Source organism: Capricornis sumatraensis, chromosome 8 (genome assembly GCF_032405125.1).
Source record: "Capricornis sumatraensis isolate serow.1 chromosome 8, serow.2, whole genome shotgun sequence".
Lineage (NCBI taxonomy): Eukaryota > Metazoa > Chordata > Mammalia > Artiodactyla > Bovidae > Capricornis > Capricornis sumatraensis.
Genome location: NC_091076.1, coordinates 74,867,666 through 74,886,877, shown reverse-complemented (window position 1 = coordinate 74,886,877; position 19,212 = coordinate 74,867,666). Strand labels below are relative to the sequence as shown.

The 19,212-nt window shown below is 54.7% G+C and overlaps 1 protein-coding gene across 1 annotated transcript; it reads left to right on the top strand.

Moving 5' to 3' along the window:
• The first annotated feature begins 260 nt into the window (after positions 1-260).
• Positions 261-17,490, top strand: P2RX1 (purinergic receptor P2X 1). Its single transcript, XM_068976651.1, has 12 exons — positions 261-397; positions 11,196-11,343; positions 11,617-11,688; positions 12,170-12,239; positions 12,467-12,563; positions 12,876-12,956; positions 13,212-13,353; positions 15,760-15,887; positions 16,294-16,384; positions 16,790-16,855; positions 17,160-17,261; positions 17,379-17,490. The coding sequence occupies exons 1-12, from the start codon at positions 261-263 to the stop codon at positions 17,442-17,444; spliced, it is 1,200 nt and encodes a 399-aa protein (XP_068832752.1). The 3' UTR covers positions 17,445-17,490.
• Positions 17,491-19,212: the final 1,722 nt, after the last annotated feature.

Below are 19,212 nucleotides of genomic sequence, written 5' to 3'. Positions count from 1 at the left end.
GCTGGCCCACAGTCCATCGCCTGCCAGGGGCCAAGAGCAGCTCTGACCACCCAAGGACGCTCCCATCCAACTCAAGTGTTGCCAACCGACCTCTGACTCCTGACCTCTGGGCCCACCTGTTCCGCCCTGCTCTTTGTGAGGGGCTGGGGAAGCCCTAGAAGCTTCACCTCTGTAGACGCTGTGAGTATTGACGCCTGGCTCACCCCTGGGGAGCCAGGGCTTTGCAAGGGGCTCGGTTCTCAGCCCCCAGCCTGGCCACCATGGCGCAGCGGATCCAGGATGAGCTGGCTGCCTTCTTCTTCGAGTATGACACCCCCCGGATGGTGCTTGTGCGCAACAAGAAGGTGGGCGTCGTCTTCCGCCTGATCCAGCTCGTGGTCCTGGTCTACGTCGTTGGGTGAGTGTGGACCCCCCTCCCTGCTGTCCCCCATCACCAGCCCCCAGCCAGGGCTTGTCCTCCAGGCTCTGCGATGCCTCCCATGAGCCCCAGAGAGCCCTTCTTTCTCTCGTGGCTGTCATCCCTCCTGACAAACCTTTCTGGTGCCCTTCAGAAGGAATGGGAACCTGCTAACCTGCTGCCGAGACAGGGACGCAGGGATGAGGGGCAGCCCTGCTCCCAGTCATATGGGGACAAGAGGTTAAGCCATTGGGCTCTGAGGAACTGACTCACAGCTAACGGTTCCCTCGAGTGGCTTCCCACAGAGCCCTTCCACCTGTGACCTCCCAATGCACTGCTGAGGGATGGAGGCAGTGCCCCACCTTACAAGCCAGCATGGGATAGACCCTGCTCCCATCTGCCTGCCTGAACTAGAGGCGTTCTGGGTTGCTCGAGACTGAGCAGAGACACCTGCAGGTTCAGAACACTTGGTGCCTTAAAGGCGCCATGTCACACGAAGGTCGGAAGTCGGTTCTGGCCCTGGGGATGACAGCCCCTTTCTGGGCATCATGGGACCTATCCCACCCTCCCAGGGCTGCAGGGGCAGAAGTAGGTGGGACTCACCTATGGGCTGCTGTTCCGGGGTCCACGCAAAGGCCATCTTCCTGGGTATCTTAGCAGGTGCTTGTGTGATCACATGCGTGGTGTGTGGGTGCATGTGTGGCATACCCAGAGCTCTGCGTGGGGTGAATGTGCCTTCATGTGTCTGGGCACCTGCTTATCGGGTGTGGCTGTGGGATGTGTCTCTGGGCCTGAGTGCCCTGGTGTGTGGGTAGGGGGGCGGTCAGCAGGGTAGGGGGCAGGTGCACTTACAGTGACCCCACAGAGGGCTCCCGGAGGCCCCAGGGCCACTGAAGGGGGTTCAGCCCCTGCTGGGGGATCTGGGGTACCAGTAACCCTGCCCTTCTGGTCTCCACATCCCCATTTTTGCCGTGAGACCAAACCAGGGCGGGCTGACCAGGAGCCAAATGGCGACCACATAGTCCTGGTCCCCCCAGGCCTTATCATCCAAAACAGCCTCACTTCGGCTCCATCTGGTCCCCGAAGCCTCAGAACCGAGCAGGTAGAGCACGGCCACAGACCAGCCCTCCGAGACCTTTCAGCCTCAGCCTTCTGTCCACAAACCAATTTGATATCTGCAGTGTCACTGAACTTGTGAGGGAAACGGACCCAGAGGGGAGCAGTGGAATTTCTAGGTCACACAGCAAGTCAGCCTCCAGTCCCAGTTTGAACCAGGGCCTCCGAATCCCCAGCTTCCTCCTCTCCCACCTCACGAGGGCGAACCCCTCTAATGGGTTCACCGTTAGCCACACTCCTGACCCTCCTGGGAGAGGGGTTGCCCAGCCGGGCCCAGTCGAGCCCTCGCCCCTAGAGACTGGGAAAACGTTGTCCTCCTTGCGGCCCCTGTGGTTCCCTGTTTCTGCTTCCGGGTCAGCACTGGGAGCAACGCCATGCCTCCTTCTGTGTGTTGGTCACAAACTGTCAGAAGGAAAGGGGACAGTCCTCCCACCCCACCCCCAGCTACAGCATATGCCCCAGAGCACCACCCGGTGCTGAACACATGCCTCCAGGGATGGGGACCTCTCTCCCTCCCTCCCCAGTGAGTGCACTCCTTAGGGTTGCTAAGACTCAGACACTGACTTAGCCAGGTTTTCACAGCTACAAAGAGGCAGGATCAGGATCATAATCCAGCTGTGTGGCTCCAAAGTCGGCCTTGATATCTTGGAAAGGAAACATGCTCACAGAAGGGCACTGACCTGCCCAAGTCACAAAGCAGAGGGAGGAAGGCAGGGTCCCTTTGAAACACCCCCTAACCTGACCCTCAAACTCTGGCTGGGGCTGCGACTCCTGCTGTCTCTGGCTCCCTCATCTGGCCACTTCCCATCACTGCACAGACGGCTCAGCCAGGCACCCACAGCCATTGAGGTCTCGGTTTCTCAACTGTTTCATGGAGCAGGGGGTTGGGAAACCCTCTAAAGATGTTGCCTGAAGGCTGAATAATTTGCTCTTTCCTGAAGAGGAATGGCCTTTCTTTAATTACTCCCACCTCCCAAGGCTCCCCTGGTGGTTAAGACAGTAAAGAACCTGCCTGTAATGCAGGAGACACGGGTTCAATCTCTGTGTTGGGAAGATCCCCTGGAGGAGAACATGACAACCCACCCCAGTATCCTTGGCTGGAGAATTCCATGGACAGAGGAGCCTGGGGGGCTGCAGTCCACAGTAGGTAGGGGAGTCAGACGTGACTGAGCGATTGAGCATGGTAAGACGGTTAGGAGCTCTCTGTTGGGCCAGTGGTTAAGAATTCACCCACCAGTGCAGGGGACACAGGATCAGTCCCTAGTCTGGGAAGATGCCTCGGGGCGACTAAGCTCATGTGCCGCAATCACTGAGCCTGCACTCTAGAGCCTGTGAGCTGCCACTAGGGAAGTCTGTGCACCCTAGAGGCTGTGCTTCACAACGAGAGAAGCCACAGCAATGAGAAGCTCAGCACTGCAACTAGAGAGTAGCCCCCGCTCACTGCAACTAGAGAAAGCCTGCACGCAGCAACAAAGACCTAGTGCAGACAAAAATAAATGAATAAAGGAATAATATTTAAAATTCAGAGTTAATTTACAGTTAGAGCCGTCTCCTGGGAGGTGATGAGCTCTCCATACTGGAGGTGTGCTGGCAGTGGGCTGTCATTCATGACCTCCCAGGTCCATACATGGGGTATGCTGGGACATGTCCCTGTCTGGCCTGCTCTGGTCAGGGAAGAAGAGAGGTCTGGCTGCACACACAGGTGGGTCTCAAGGGGATTTGTGAATGTCATGTGGGAAGGGGAGTCTGGGAAGGCTTCCTGGAGGAGGTGACATAGTGATAGAACCAGGCTTGAGCAAAGGCCAGGAGGCTATAGTCCAGGCAATCTTGCTCTTGGCTTGCCCATGGGCCTTCTGTGTGCCCCTATATGGAGCACTTGAAGTCACATGCCTCTGATCCTGGAGTGCACCTATCAGAGATAAGGAGAGATACAAATTATCACAGGGAAAGAGGTATCTGAGGACACTTCTACAGCATCTCCTCTGTATCTAGGGCTGTGTCAGGTTCCCTGGGATAGAGGTGGGGTACAGGGTGGACAGGAGAGAGAGAGAGGCTGGGGATGGATTAGCTGGAACTTCTCGGTTCCTACTGACAGAAACCCAATCAAAATGAAGAGGTGGGGGTATTGACTGGTTTGTGTAACTGAAAAATCAGTGCTGAAGCCTGGATCCTCCACGATGAGGGTGCAGAAGCAGCACATTCTATGGGACGGAATTCAGGAATTCAGGTTGGTCTCATTGGGTTCTCCAACAAAGCAAGCCAGGCTCTCTTCTTCTCGGCTCTGCTTTCCTCCACGGAGGTCTCATTCTCAAGACGACTCTCTGTCCGCAGAGTAGAAAAAAGGCCACCAGCAGCCCTGCGGCACAACTCTGATCTCCTCCTCCAGAGTTCCACTAAAGTCCCAGGTCCAACTCTTATTGGCTGGGATTGGGTCATGTGCTCATCTCAGAACTAATCATTGTGGCCAAGGATAGGGAGTATCCTGATTGGTGGAGCCTGGTTGAGTACCCACCTCAGTCCAGGAGCTGGGCGTGTGATCAAAGGTCCTGGGTCAGGGAGGGAACAGCGAAAGAGTCGCTAGGACTAGGCTGGGGAATCATGAAGGGAGCCAAGGGAGAGGGGAGGGAGGAGCGAGCACGGCCACTGGCTGAGACCTCTCAACGCTGAGCTGAGGAGCATGGGCTTCTTTCTGTATGTGGTGGGGGGCCATGGGAGGGTGTCTAACAGGGGAAGGCCCAGGACAGGCAGGTGCTGGGGTAGAGTGGGGCCGTCAGAGGCAGGACATCTGAGAGGCAGCAGCAGCGATGACAGGAGAAGGTGAGGCCAAGTAAGAAGCGGTGAGCAAGGCAGACAGGTTGTCATCCCGCGGGCCCCGCTCTGGGGGTGGCCACCCCCAGCCTCTTCTGCCCACCATTGAGGTACTGAGCGACGTGACCGGCATGGCCAGAGTTCCCGGCTTCTCAAGAGCGGTAGGAAACTGGAATTTATGGGTGAAAGGAACATTTCTTCGTTTTTAGAGGCTGGCGACTCATTCAAAACATTTAAAGACAAATCATCAGCTTGACTTGTCTGCATGTTGATTAACCCCTGAGCCCCCAGTGTGGGCTGCAGCTCTGAACACAATTCTTCCTGGGCTTGGAGTCTGGTCTGGGCTCTCCCCAAGGATGCTCTGCCTGCTTAATAGTGCGTGGACCAAGGTTACACCCTGTACAACCAAGCGCATGACCTGTCGCCCCCTGTCCCATGTCAGAGCTGCCCTGGAGTCTGATCCAGCTCCTCTTGTGTCTCAGCCCCTCCCCCTACAAAAAGTTCTCTGGGTCTTTTGGTGAAAGCCAAGGGGAGACAGGAAGGAGGGAGGGATGCCATGACAGAATATGAGCAGGAGGCAGAGCGAGGGGTGTGAGCATCGCACGTCCAGGCTGTGAGCCTGGGGGCTGGGATGGGTACAGCGCTTTCCTGCAGGATGAAGACACCTGCAAGTTCTGTGGGGAGTTGAGGTGTTCAGTTTGGCCCAGTTGAACTTTTGTTTTGAGATGGCAAGTTCTGTGGGGAGAAGCAAGTTCTGTGCGGAGTTGAGGTGTTCAGTTTGGCCCAGTTGAACTTTTGTTTTGAGATGGATTTCCCATGTCATAACATTCATCCTTTCAAAATATGCAAGTTAGTGGTTTTTAGTATAATCACAAAGTTGTGTAACCATTGTGCTCAATCGTGTCCAACTCTTTGCGACTCCATGGACTGTAGCCCGCCAGGCTCCTCTGTCCATGGAATTTTCCAGGCAAAAATACTGGAGTGCATTGCCATGCCCTCCTCCAGAGGATATTCCCAACTCAGGGATCGAATCCGTGTCTCCTGCGTCTCCTGTATTGGCAGGCAGATTCTTTACCACTGAGCCACCATCAGCACTATCTAATTCCAGAATATTTGCACTACCCCCAAATGAACTTCATTGGAAGGACTGATGTTGAAGCTGAAACTCCAATACTTTGGCCACCTGATGCAGAGAGCTGACTCATTTGAAAAGACCCTGATGCTGGGAAAGATTGAGGGCAGGAGGAGAAGGGGATGGCAGAGGATGAGATGGTTGGATGGCATCACCAACTCAATGGACATGGGTTTGGGTGGACTCCGGGAGTTGGTGATGGACAGGGAGGCCTGGTGTGCTGCGGTTCATGGGGTTAAGAGTTGGACACGACTGAGCGACTGAACTAAACTGAAAATGAACTTCATACCATTAACAATCATTCCCCATGGCACCTCCTTACCCCTTACTTTGCCTATTCTGGATATTTCATGTAGATAAAATCATACAACGTGTGGCCTTTTTGTGTCTGGCTTCTTTTGCTTAGCATCATGTTTGCAAGGTTCATCCATGTTGGTTATAACGTGTCAGTTCTTCAGTCCTTTTCAGGACTGGATAATATGCCATTATACGGAAATTCCACACTTTGCTGGACATCTGAGTTGTTTCCACTTTCTGCTTGTGGATAATGTTGTGAACATTTGTGTATGAGTTTCTATGAGGATATGTTTTCAGTTTTCTTGGGTATTCAGTTCCCGGTAGTAGCTTATGGTGAACGGTGTCAGGTTCTTGATCTCCAAAGAAGATTTAGCTTTGGGACCAGGGACCAGGCTTACTCACTCAAGAGCTTTTGTGTAGCAGAGTTTTATTAAAGTATGAAAACAGACAGAGAGAGCTTCTGACATAGGCATCAGAAGGGGGACGGAGAGTGTCCCCCTCGCTATTCTAAGCAAGGGAGTTATATACTTTTTAAATTAGTTATTACAATAAATCAAAAGAATGTCTCAAGATTGTGAATATCTTACTAGACCCACTCCCATATTTTACATTTTAAGATAACAGGATTAGCCAGAAGGTTTTCAGGAAGGAGAAACTCTAATCTTTAGTACAGAGTTGAAACTGAGCTGTTTGTTGTGTAATCATCAGTTCCAGGCTTAAAGGAAAAAAAATGATTTATGTGACTAAGACTAAGGAATAGAGAGAAAAAAAAGATGTTTGTCCTTTCCTCCTCCTTGAGAATTCCAGATCCCCATCTCCTCTTGAAGAACCCCAGCCCCCTCCCTCCTTCTCAGGGACCCCGGACTTCTCATCAAACTGCCTAGGAATTGACTCTCTCACTAGCAGTGGAGTTGCTGAGTCAATGGCAATTTCATGTTTGACTTCTTTTTTAATATTTATCTATTTATTTATGGGGCTGCCTCAGGTGTTGGTTGCCACACACGAGATCTTCCTTGTAGACTCTCCGGTTGTGGTGCCTGGACTCAGCTGTTGCGGCACACGGGCTTAGCTGCTCTGCGGCATGTGAGATCTCAGTCCCAGACCAGGGATCGAACCTGTGTCCCCTGCGTTGCAAGGCAGATTCTTAACCGCCGGTCCACCAGGGAAGTTCCTCCGCATTTAACTTTTCGAGGAAATTCCAGACTGTTTTCCAAAGGGTCGAATTAAGTTGGAGGCAACTGTACGACGTTTGGAGGCAGGGTGGGCCCAGGGCAAGGGGAAGGAATGTGTATCACTGAATATTCACAGCAGGAGCTTCAACATTTGGATAAGCTCTTTGAGAGCAGAATTGGGGTTTGTTGGGTTCTCTTTATTTTTCATGCCTAGAGCGGTCCTTGGCACATAACAGGGCCTGATAAATAGATACTTGTTGAATGACTAAATGAATGTGTGGGATTGAATCTCAGAGGAGAGTGCAGAAGCGGAGATAGAAAATCAGGGACAAAGTGTGCCTGCAGCAGTGCACACAGGGTTCTGCCTGGGCCCAGAATAGAAGCCAGGGGACGGGGGCAGATTGACATTTAAGGAGGAATTAGTGAAGGAGGACCAGAAACCGTAAATAAATAGGATTGGTTTTTTATGGGCTAACTGCATGCCAAGCACTGTGCTGATTTCCTTAAAGAGAACTCACGGGGGGATCCTCCAATCACCTAGACACTTTCTCTTCTTGAGGCCCAGGCTCAGTGAGTGGCTGCATTTGTTGCATCAGCAGCATCTCTGAGGCAGGTGCCTTCACTTCCTTTTTAACTGAGAAATCCAGGGCTCGAGAGGTTTAGTCTTTAGCCTGAAGCCACACAACTGGTGAGTGGCGCTGCTGGTACTTGAACCTTGACCTCTGCGGCTCCAGAGGCTGCACTCTCAGCCGCTCCGCCATGTGATCTCTCCCACAAGGGGCTGTTAGAGAAGAGAGACCAGGTTAGGGTGTTGCAGAGGGTGAGGAGGAAAGAATGGGAAAGAGAATTTCTGGAAGAAGAGGGGCTTCTGAAGATGCTGGTCTCTTTGGCATCAGGCCCCCCCGGTGGCCTTCCTCGGGTGGTGACTACGAGACCCAGTCCAGGTGAGCACTGCTTTGGAGGGGCGAGCCAAACGGCGCCATTGTCATTCTGTTATTATCAGAACTAAGGTCACTGAGGCCAGATTTGGGCCTCCCGGGACTGACAGCCCCTGGGGGCAGACACAGCCGGGAGTGGCAACATTGGCTCCAGGGCACAGCCTCGGTGTGGCTCCCGGTAGACATGTTGATGCCAGGCCGCTCTGCAGAAAAAGGGGCAGAATCCTGGGCTGGGGGCTTCAAGCCTGGGGTCTGTCTCAGACACAGAAGGGACACTCCCTTCAGTTCAATTCAGTTGTTCAACCGTGTCCAACTCTTTGCAACCCCATGGACTTCAGCATGCCAGCCTTTCCTGTCCATCTCCCAGAGCTTGCTCAAACTCATGTCCATCAAGTCGGTGATGCCATCCAACCATCTCATCCTCTGTCGTCCCCTTCTTCTCCCGCCTTCAATATTTCCCAGTATCAGGGTTTTCTCCAATGAGTTGGTTCTTCGCATCAGGAGGCCAAAGTATTGGAGCTTCAGCTTCAGCCTCAGTCCTTCCGATGAATATTCAGGACTGATTTTACACTCCCTTTGGCCTCTTTTTCCATCTCTACATGAGGAGTTGGTTTTGGGCAAAGAGAGAAATGAGGCTAAGATGTCAGGAATGGGAGCTGCCAAGAGGCGGGTCTGTGACCTCTTCTGCAGTGAGTTCAGAATATGGGGCAGCTCCCCATCTTCCCTGACAACAGTGACTTCAGATGGCCCACCTTCCCTGGTGAGGCTGGAGACAGAGAGGCAGGCTCAGGACGCTGAGCAGTAGGAGCCTCTGTTGGACCTCGCCTGTTACCATCTGAGGCCTGCAGGGGGCAGCAGTGACCATGCTTAAGTTCCTGGGGGCCAGTACCAGGCTGCCGTCCGGGAGGGGGATGGCCAGGAAGGGGCTTAGAGGAGAGGAGTGGACTCTAGGAGGGGAGAGGAGGACATGGTGGGCTGCCCTCCTGGAGCCTGGAGCAGGGAGACACCCCCAGAGAGCCAGCAGTGGCTCTGAGAATAAGGGGCCGGGAGAATCCAGTCTTGGAGCCTGAGTTTTGGGGGACAGAAGAGGGATTTTGAGCTCTGCTTTGGACAGGTGGGTTAAAGGTAGTGTGAGCAGTGACAGAGGCAGAAACACACCTCCCGACACTCAGTCGCAGCCACAGTTGTGCTCACAGATTTGCCCTGGAGATACACGACTACACACTCTGATGGGTACCATGGACACACACACACACTCACACTCACACTCTTACAGTGAATTGCCAAGATTCTTTCCTGAAGGAAGGGGACCACACCCTGGAGACGAGTATTCTCCAGAACCTTCATTTGCAAGCAGCGGAAACCAAACCCAAACTGGCTTAAATAAAGGAAAAGAATTTATGAGCTCATGTAACTGGAAAGTCCAGAAGTAGATTTTTCAACGTGCTTCAGGTATGGCAGGATCCAGGTGCTCAAACGGCACTGTCAGCAGTCCAGTCCTCTCCATCTCCTGGCCTGGCTTTTCTCTTAAGTTGGCTTCATTCTCAGGCTTGCTCTCTCCGTGAGATAACAAAGATGACTCACCATAGTTTTGGTCTTGTAACCACCTGGCTTAGCCACCCAGCCGAGATGATGTCTCTTTCCCAGTAATTCTCAGAAAAATTCTGGCCTCATTGCTGAAACTCCTCGGGATTCTGTGCCCATGCTTAGACCCATTGCCATTGCAAGGGCGATGGAACATTGCTTAGCAAGCTGTGGTCATGTGCCCCCACCATGGGGCCAGGAAGGAGGTTGGCCCCATGAAAACTCCCAAATTAAAAATGAAGAACCTAAAGTAACAGGGGTTCTTTTCTGAAAATATTCATTTATGTGGCTGAGTTGGGTGTTCGTTGCAGCATGCAGGATCTTTAGTTGCAGCATGAGAAGTCTTAGTTGTGGCTTGTGGGATCTAGTTCCCTGGCCAGGGATGGAACCCAGGCACCTAGCATTGGGAGCGTGGAGTCTTAGCCATTGGACCACCAAGGAAGTCCCAAGAGCAGGGGTTCTTGATGCTGGAAGGGGAAGGCCAGAATTTCCTAGGAAAGCTGGGAGGCCTCCAACCTGAGCCACTCCCACCAGGGCCTCACCTGGGGCCAGATGCTATAAGTCCCTCAAAGGGCCATTTGCCCTTTCTGGCTTCCCTTCCACTCAGTCCCCCTCCCCAGGAGCTCCCAGCATGGCTGAGATAATAGTAGCTAATATCTGTCTGGAGAAGGCAATGGCACCCCACTCCAGTGCTCTTGCCTGGAAAATCCCATGGACGGAGGAGCCTGGTAGGCTGCAGTCCATGGGGTCGCTAAGAGTCGGACACAACTGAGCGACTTCACTTTCGCTTTTCACTTTCATGCATTGGAGAAGGAAATGGCAACCCACTCCAGTGTTCTTGCCAGGAGAATCCCAGGAACGGGGGAGCCTGGTGGGCTGCTGTCTAAGGGGTCGCACAGAGTTGGACAGGACTAAGGTGACTTAGCAGCAGCAGCAATGTCTGTCCATATAGCGCTTACCCCATGTCAGTTTCCATTCTAAGTGCTTTTCCAGGCATTGGCTCACAGCACAAGTACTGTTGGTACTCTTGTTGTTTACATTTTACAAGGAAACTGAAACAGAGAGGAATTGAATAGCTTCCCCAAATCATAGAGCCTGTGAAATGCAAGCCCGGACTTGGACACCAAAGGTCAGGCTCTCAGCCATCACCATGCTCTGCTGCTTCTCAGTGGGAGCGACTCAGGAAGGAAGGAGATAGGGATGAAGACGGGTCCAAGAAGCTTGAAAAGTGAAAGTGTTAGTTGCTCAGTCGTGTCCGACTCTGCGACTCCATGGACTATGGCCCGCCAGGCTCCTCTGGCCATGGGGATTCTCCAGGCAAGGATACTGGAGTGGGTTGCCATTTCCTTCTCCAGGGGATCTTCCTGACCCAGGGATCGAACCCAGGTCTCCTGCACTGCAGGCAGATTCTTTACCGCATGAGCTCCCAAGGAGCTTGGCCTCCAACAAACCCTACTCTTGGAAAAGAAGCTGAAAGAGACATGCAGGGCCTCTTCTCCCTGGGAATTAGCATTTTCCTAGTGAAAGGAAGGATGGAGCTCCAGCACAGGAAGGCAGGTGAAGATTACCTGCCTCCAGCCCCACACGAAGCTTTAGGAGTAGAGTGGCCTCAGAGATGCCCTTGGGGACGGGAAGGGAAAGGACTTCCCCTCCCTGGAGGAGGGAGGAAGTGGCAGTGGCCCACAGCCTCGTGCCATCCTGGAGTGGCCCTGCCCAGCTCTGGCCCCTCTGCCCTCCTCATCCCCCTCCAGGTGGGTGTTTGTCTACGAGAAGGGCTACCAGACCTCGAGCAGCCTCATCAGCAGTGTGTCTGTTAAACTCAAAGGTCTGGCTGTGACACAGCTCCCAAGCCTGGGCCCCCAGGTCTGGGATGTGGCCGACTACGTCTTCCCAGCACAGGTGAGCTGACTATTCGGGGGGCACCTCCTACCCACAGGGTGTGCAGTCTCAGAGCTGGGTTAGGCTCTGTCCCGCCTCCCTGTGGGCCTCAGTTTCCCTGTGAATGAGGCACAGATGCAGCCCAGTGCCATCACCCCACTCTGATGTCATGAGTGTAGAGGCTGCTGGGGGTCCTGTGGGTTCCGGGGGCTGGCTGGGACCATGCTGGTGTTCTCCGGGCTCTTCTCCCAGCTCAGAACCCTGTCTGGCCCTCCCCTTGCCTCTCACTTCCAGGGGGACAGCTCCTTCGTGGTCATGACCAATTTTATCGCCACCCCCCGGCAGGCTCAAGGTCACTGTGCAGAGGTGAGGACTGTTACCCATTCCCTGTTTCTTGAACCTTCAGGAAAAAGTGATGTGGAAGAGGAGGTCCCCTTGAGTATTGGAGGGAAAGCTTGATTAAGCCTCCCTGTGGGGCCATAATGATGGAATTTCAGGCATAGATCCACACAGAGTGATGCCCACCATTGGCAGAGCTGAGGCTTCCCTCCCAGCTGTGTGTCAAGCAGGATGCTGAGCCTCAGTGCCTGCCCAGTCCCCAACACCTTCCCCCCCAATCCCTGCCAGCTGACATCAGCCCTGAGACAGCTGGGCACAAGCCCAGAGGGGTCCAGACGGTGGGGGGACTGGGGAAAGGAGGCTGTGAGCAAGGGTCACCCTGAAGGGATCTCAGATCCTGCCCCACACCATCCCTAGGGCCCTGGGGGCAGGGGTGGGTAGGATGTCTGTGTATCTACTCAGGACCCAACCCAGGGGGCCTGTGGCCAGCAGCTCTCTCCTCCCCCAGAACCCGGAAGGGGGCACGTGCACAAATAATAGCGGCTGCACCCCGGGAAAGGCAGAAAGAAAGGCCCAAGGTAAGGCCGTTCCCTTCTGCAGCTCCAGGCTTCCTCCACCAGGAAGTCCTTCCTGGCCCCTCCCCTCCGGCCACCCTGACCTTGGCCTCCCCCATCCCAGAAGGTCTGTCTTCATGCTTCTGCTCTTGGGTGCCCCATCACTGGGGGCTCCCAGGAGTGGGGCCTGGGGAGTCTCCTCTGCAGCCCCAGCTTGGGGTGGGCACCCAGGGGTTCCACCCTCGCTGCAGGCATCCGCACAGGCAAGTGTGTGGCCTTCAACGACACCGTGCAGACCTGCGAGATCTTTGGCTGGTGCCCCGTGGAGGTGGACGACAACATCCCATGGTAACGCCCTGTCCTTCCCGGGAGCGGGGAGCAGGGTCCCCAGCCCAGATAGAGGGGCGTCTGGATCTGTGCTCTGGGAAGGGTCTATCCCCACTGCTTCCAACCCCACCCACACCCCAACTGTACCACCCAGGCCAAAGATGCCCCGGCCGCTGATCGAGGGGCCTGGGAGTCCACATTACAGCATGCGCACCCCTCGGTGACCCAGGAAGATCCTGTGGGTTCTCACAGTCCCAGCCCCCCAGGCCAGCTCCCGTGGGCCCGCAGGGGATTCCTGGGGAGGGGCTGGTGAGTGAGTGCGGTCTCCTCCAGCCCTGCCCTTCTCCGAGAGGCCGAGAACTTCACTCTCTTCATCAAGAACAGCATCAGCTTTCCACGCTTCAAGGTCACCAGGTTCGTGGGAAAAGTGGGCAGAGACGCAGGAGGCCCTTGGAGGCCACCGCTTGTCACCTCTGTCACCCTGCACTCATGTTGATTTCCTTCTGGGGGCAGAAGCTCGGCTGGGCTCCTGCATGTGGGGCGGCTGCCTTCAGCTCCAAGGGCTGTGGGAGGAGCGTCTCTGGGACCTGGGAGGGAGGGGCCCCCGGAGCTCCCGGGCAGGGTGGGTGCCCTTCCAGCTGGCATGCTGCTGCCTTCTTGCCCGCACAGGCGCAACCTGGTGGAGGAGGTGGATGCCCGCTACATGAAGACCTGCCTCTTTCACAAGACCTTGCACCCTCTGTGTCCAGTCTTCAAGCTCGGCTACGTGGTACAGGAGTCAGGCCAGAATTTCAGCACCTTGGCTGAGAAGGTATAGTGCCTGGTGTGTGGGGAGGCCTGGACCCCATATCACTGGGCCTTATTTTTTGACCTGGGTTAACAGGCCCAGTTGACCACCCCATCCCCGCAAGCCCCTCGTTCTGGCTGACCATATATACAGACCTATCCCTTAATATTGGGGCCCCTGAGATGCAGGCCTGTGTCCTCGGCAGACCCTGGCATGGACCTGGCACTGAGGAGGTGCCCAGAATGAATGGCCGTAGGCAGATGAGACCTGGATGTCTTCTGAGGGCCTGCTGTTTTTCTTTTTTGTTCATTAATTAATTTTTGGATGCGTTGAGTCTTCATTGCTGCATGTGAGCTTAGGCTACTCTCTAGTTGCACTGAGCAGGCTTCTTGCTGTGGTGGCTTCTCTTGTCGGAGAGCACGGGCTCTAGGGCATAAAGGCTTCAGAAGTTGCAGCACACAGGCGTAGTTGTCCCACAGCAAGTGGGATCTCCCCAGACTGGGGATCAAACCCATGTCCCCTGCACTGGCAGGTGGATTCTTAACCACTGAACCACCAGGGAAGTCCTGCCTTTTAAATATTAGATAAAAGCAACTTAAATCCCATGGTCCATGCCCTTGAGAAGTCCTGTGCCTGCCTGGGGTTACTGGGAATTCTGGAGGAATTCTCAGACGTGCAGTCGCGTGGGGTTCCAAGAGGAGGGGAACCTTATAAGGAGCACAGACCAGCCTGTTTGGGTTCAGATCCTGGCTCTGGCCTGAACGAGCCACATGACCTCAGACAAGTTCCCTCCCTTCAGTGTTTCTGAGCTTGTACTCCTGTGAAGTGGGAAAAACAATAGTACAAGTCTTGTGGGGTTGTCCTGAGGTCAAGTGAGTTCCCACACAGGATGGCACTTCAGTGCTGCCTGGCCCGAGGCATCCAAGGGACATGTTTGCCCGTGATTCACATCATCAGGCTCCTGCAGGACTCCGAGATGGAAATCAGTCCCTTTCTGTGACATCACCGCCCAAAACAACTCACTCACCATTGGTGGTTGTTTAGCCGCTCAGTCTGGTCCGACTCTTCTGCAACATCATGGACTGTAGGCCGCCAGGCTCCTCTGTCCATGGGATTTCCCAGGCAAGAGTACTGGAGTGGGTTGCCATTTCCTTCTCCAGAGAATCTTGCTGACCCAGGGATCGAACCCACGTCTCCTGCTTGGCAGACAGATTCTTTACCACTGAGCCACCTGGCAAGCCCTCATTCACTATACCTTTAACTAGTATGGGGGTAGACAAACTTTCTTTAAAGGGCCAGAGAATAAGTATGAGCCACAGATCACATGGTCTCCATTCCAACGACCCAGGGCAAAGGCAACCACAGACAATAGGTAAACAAAATTGGCCCTCAATCCTCAGTTTGCCAACCCCCGGAGGGGTTTTACTCTGTAGCAACACACAGGACCAGAAAGCTGAATGTTATAGTTTTCCCCTTTCCTGAAAATCTCCCTGCCACCCCCACTGGGAACTTCTCACCCATCACCATTGTCTGCAAGCATCTAACCTCCAGTTTACCTGCCTAGCTCCATGCCTGCTCTGACCTGACACAACTCTCCTTGTGCTCAGCCCAGCCCCACCTGTCCCTGATTCTTACCTTGCCCAGAGGAGCTTCCCTTTCTCAGGTTCTTTCTTCCCAGCCCATGTCTTTACAAACTTACTTTTAAAAGTATGTCTTATTTATTTATCCGACTATGCCGGGTCTTACTGTGTCACACGGGACCTTCGATCTTCCTTGCGGCGAGCAGGTTCTTTAGTTGCAGCGTGCGAACTCTCAGTTCTGGCATGTTCCCTGATCAAGGATCGAACCTGGGCCCCCTGCATTGGGAGCACAGAGTCTTAGCCACCAGGGAAGTCCCTACAAACTCACTCTTTAATTCAATAGCGATTTCCTTGCCTCCCACACTAGGACTCAGGAATCAGTGCAAATGAGACGGTCCCACCCTTGTGGAGTTTATGGTCATGGGTGAATAATCACAGAGAATAAATATATGGCTATAAAGTAAAACATGTTTTAGAAGAAAACACTTCAGAAGGAATCACAGGGGCATATTTGAGACTGAGGGTGGTGGTTAGGGGAGGCCTCTCAGGAGAAGTGACCAAAGGATGAGAAAGAGGCAACCTTGTGGGAATGGGAGGTGGGGGAGGGGTGACTGCATGTGCAAAGGCCCTGAGGTAGGAAGAATTTGGTGTATTCTAGAAACTGGAGTGTGATGGGCGGGAGCTAGGGCCAGAGAGGGTGACAGGACCTCAACCCTCAAGCAGCTTCTCAGGGTCTCTTCTCAAACAACTAAACAAAAATGTTCCCTCTTCAAGAGACTGCTGGCACCAGTTACCAGGCAGGACTTCTTGATCCTATACCCTGGATCTTGAGCTCCTGTATCCCTGGCAGGGTGGGGTGGTGGGCATCACCATCGACTGGCACTGTGACCTGGACTGGCACGTGCGGCACTGCAAACCCGTCTACGAGTTCCATGGGCTGTATGAGGAGAAAAAACTGTCTCAAGGCTTCAACTTCAGGTGCCTGCTGGGCCCCCACCAGTGCCTCCTTCCTTGGGGCCCCATGGGTTTTTCTACTCCCTTCATCCCTTGAGATCAAGCAGGTATCCCCAGGAGGGGAGCAGAGAAGCCTGGGAAACTCCCATCCTCCTGGGGTTGGCCAAGCAGGGATGCTCTCCATTCCCTTGAAGCCCACCTGGCCAGGACTGGCTGGGGAAATTGCCAACCTCAGGAGTTAGGGTGATGGTTGAACACAGCATTCCTGGAATGAGGCTTGGACTCCTGCCAACAAGTCCCCTTCTGTATAATACTGGGGGGCATGGGGCTTCCTCATGGACCTATAAGGGCTCCAGCATTCCTGATGCTCTGGGAACTTCCGACCCAAGATGTTTCTCCATCATTCCTGCCACCTCTCCCCTTCCCCAAGGTTTGCCAGGCACTTTGTGGAGAATGGGACCAACTACCGGCACCTCTTCAAGGTGTTTGGGATTCGCTTTGACATCCTGGTGGACGGCAAGGTGAGTTTCTGGTGTGAAGGGTGGCCTGAGACACATTCTTGGTTCCTGCTGGTGTCTCTGGGGTGTCTATGGTTTTAGGTGATGGGAAATTGGATGGGCCTCATTCAGCACTTCCATATCTGATAATGTGCTGTTGCGGGCAGGACTTTCCAGCCTGTGAATACACTGCCCCTCTACTCCCCATGTCCAGGGAGGCAGAGCCAAGGTCAAAACCCAGGGCTCCTGACCAGTGGCTGCAACCCCATGCAAAGCCAGGACCGTGGGCAGTGGGCTATGGGGTCAGGAAACACTGGAGGGTGGGGAGGTCCCCCTGCCCCCGGCCTGATCTTAGGGCTTCTGAGGAAGGCCTTGTCCACCAGACCTTTCTGACCGTTAACCCTTCTTTCCCCTGGGCCCTGCCACCAGGCTGGGAAGTTTGACATCATTCCCACAATGACCACCATCGGCTCTGGGATTGGCATCTTCGGGGTGGTAAGTGCTGAGGCCATGCGGTCGTTGTGCTGGGGTCAGTCCCTCTCCTCCCACACCTCAGCAACAAGTCTCCCACCCCAAAACCTGACCGAAGTTGTTCACTCTTTCTGAGCCCACCCCACCTCCGTAGAGCCACAGCCTGTCTGAGGAAACCGAGGCCCAGAGCTGGGGCAGGACAGAGGTGGGAGGGGACCTGAGTCCAGACAGGACTCAGCCTGGGCCCCGAGGTCAGCAGGGACGGAGGTGGGGCGTGCAGGGTCCTGTCCCCAGGCCCCTGTGCTCTGTCCTCCACCCGCCCCCTCAGGCCACGGTTCTCTGTGACCTCCTTCTGCTCCACATCCTGCCCAAGAGGCACTACTACAAGCAGAAGAAGTTCAAGTACGCGGAGGACATGGGCCCAGGGGCGGTAAGAGAACTCCCCCGCTCGGCCCCTCAGAGGCTTCAGGCCCGCATGTCTGTGCCGGGGACCCAGCTGCTTCCGGGTGGCTGACCGCCCCCCCCACCCCCCCCAATGCCCACACAGGGAGAGCGTGACCCCGCGGCCACCGGCTCCACCCTGGTTCTGCAAGAGAACATGAAGACATCCTGACCTCCATCCCCGGCTCCTACTGGACGCAGCAGGAGGGGAGCCCTGCTCCCTGGGAAGCTGGTGGGGTCCCAGCCAGGGCAGAGGGGTCCCCCCTCCAGGGTGGAAGGATCTCCCCAGGAGCTCTCCCACCTTCTCAGCCAGGCAGACACCAAGTTGCCGGAAGCTCACAATTCTGGGCTCCAGCTCCAACTCTGCAACCCTCCCAAGGAAGCCTTCCCCAGCCTCAGCCACTCCTGGCCCCAAGCTTCATGCCTGTCCCTCTGGGCCCTCATCCATCCATCCTGCTCCCTCGTGTCTCCAGACCTCTGCTCTCCCCAGTGGCAGCCACTAACTGCGGGGGATTATTTAAATTTAAATTAATTAGGATTGAATAAAATTAAAACTTCAGTTCCTCCAACTAGCCACATTACAATTGGTAAATACACATGTGGCTAGCATTTGCCCTACTGAACCACAAGAGATGTTTGCAGCATCGCAGAGAGTTCTATTGGATGGCTAACCTTGAGCCCTGCTTCCTACTGGCCCCAGATCTCCCTGGGATGCTCATCAACAGTGCTGGCACTTGGGAATTATCTGGTGGTCCCGTGGTTAGGATTTTCACCGCCAATAGCCAGGGCACGATTCCCTGGTTAGGGAGCTAGGATCCCACAAGCCACGAGACCAAAAACAAACAAACAAAGAAATCCAAAAACAGCGCCAGCTCCTGGGCACACCCCAGATCTCCCGAACCAGAATTGCCAGGGCTGGTCACAGTCTCCGAGGATAGCATAACCCTTCAGGATCTAAGTTTTAGAACTGCTCCTGATGGGGTATCAGACTTCATTGCAGCCAGCATTGCCCTGCAGGTGCAGGCCTTGAGCAGGTGTGTAGTGTGCTCACAAGCCACACAGTGTCTCATGCACACACACACACGTGCACTCACCCACATGCACACCCTCCTCCCATCCACACTGTGTGTTTGAACAGCTTGGGCCCTGCAAACACAGCCATCTGAACACACCTACACGCCCAGGCACAGACTCATGGTCCACGCCTTGTCGCCTCCATGGGGATGTGTTATCCTGAAGTGTGTGAGGCCAGGACGGCCCTTCTTAGTGATGGATCCTTACTCAGCTACCTCTGGTCAGGGTGGGAGCCTCAGCCAAATCCTGGGCTCTCTGCCTGTGACCCAGCCCCAGCTCCCGAGGCCTGCCCAGCTCTGTTAACACAAGGTCTGAGAAATCAAGGGGTGGAGGATAATAAAAGGAATGGTGAATGAGTTCAAACCTCTGCCCTCTGCCTTTTCTTTCCCGCCTTCTCTGAAACTCAGCGTTCCCAGCTGTGAAACTCAGGGCTGAGCTGAGTGATCGTTGAGGTCCTCCTGGATCTCTCCGTGGAGGTGGTGAGCTGACCCTTAAGCCCTGAGCCCCGCAGAGGCAGTACTGGGGATTGGTTCACCTTTATCCATGGGCCACTGTCCTGGCACAGCCCTGAACATTGGCGCTCTTCCCAGTCTTCCACATTCCCCTCCCCTGGTTTTGAAAGGCCTAGCCCTGGGACAAGCAGAGACCCCAGGCATGGCCTCATGAAAGCTGGGCTGAGGAAGGGGCTGGCTGTCCTAGGAGAGAATTGTGCTGGAGTCCCAAAGAGGAGAGACAGGTCTTCAATGGAGACAGTGTGCAAGGGGTCTCCAGGGACCCTGCTGTGGGCATGACCTTCCGGCCACATGGGGTCTCTGGGCACCCCCGTCACCATGCTCTGACTAGACCAGCATTGTCCAACACCAGTG

Excerpts from the sequence above, each read along its gene's own strand:
- P2RX1 (XM_068976651.1), top strand. The coding sequence starts at position 261 with ATGGCGCAGCGGATCCAGGATGAGCTGGCTGCCTTCTTCTTCGAGTAT. Across the intron at positions 11,344-11,616 it reads ACTACGTCTTCCCAGCACAG|GGGGACAGCTCCTTCGTGGT; the intron begins GTGAGCTGACTA and ends TCTCACTTCCAG. Across the intron at positions 12,564-12,875 it reads GTGGACGACAACATCCCATG|CCCTGCCCTTCTCCGAGAGG; the intron begins GTAACGCCCTGT and ends GGTCTCCTCCAG.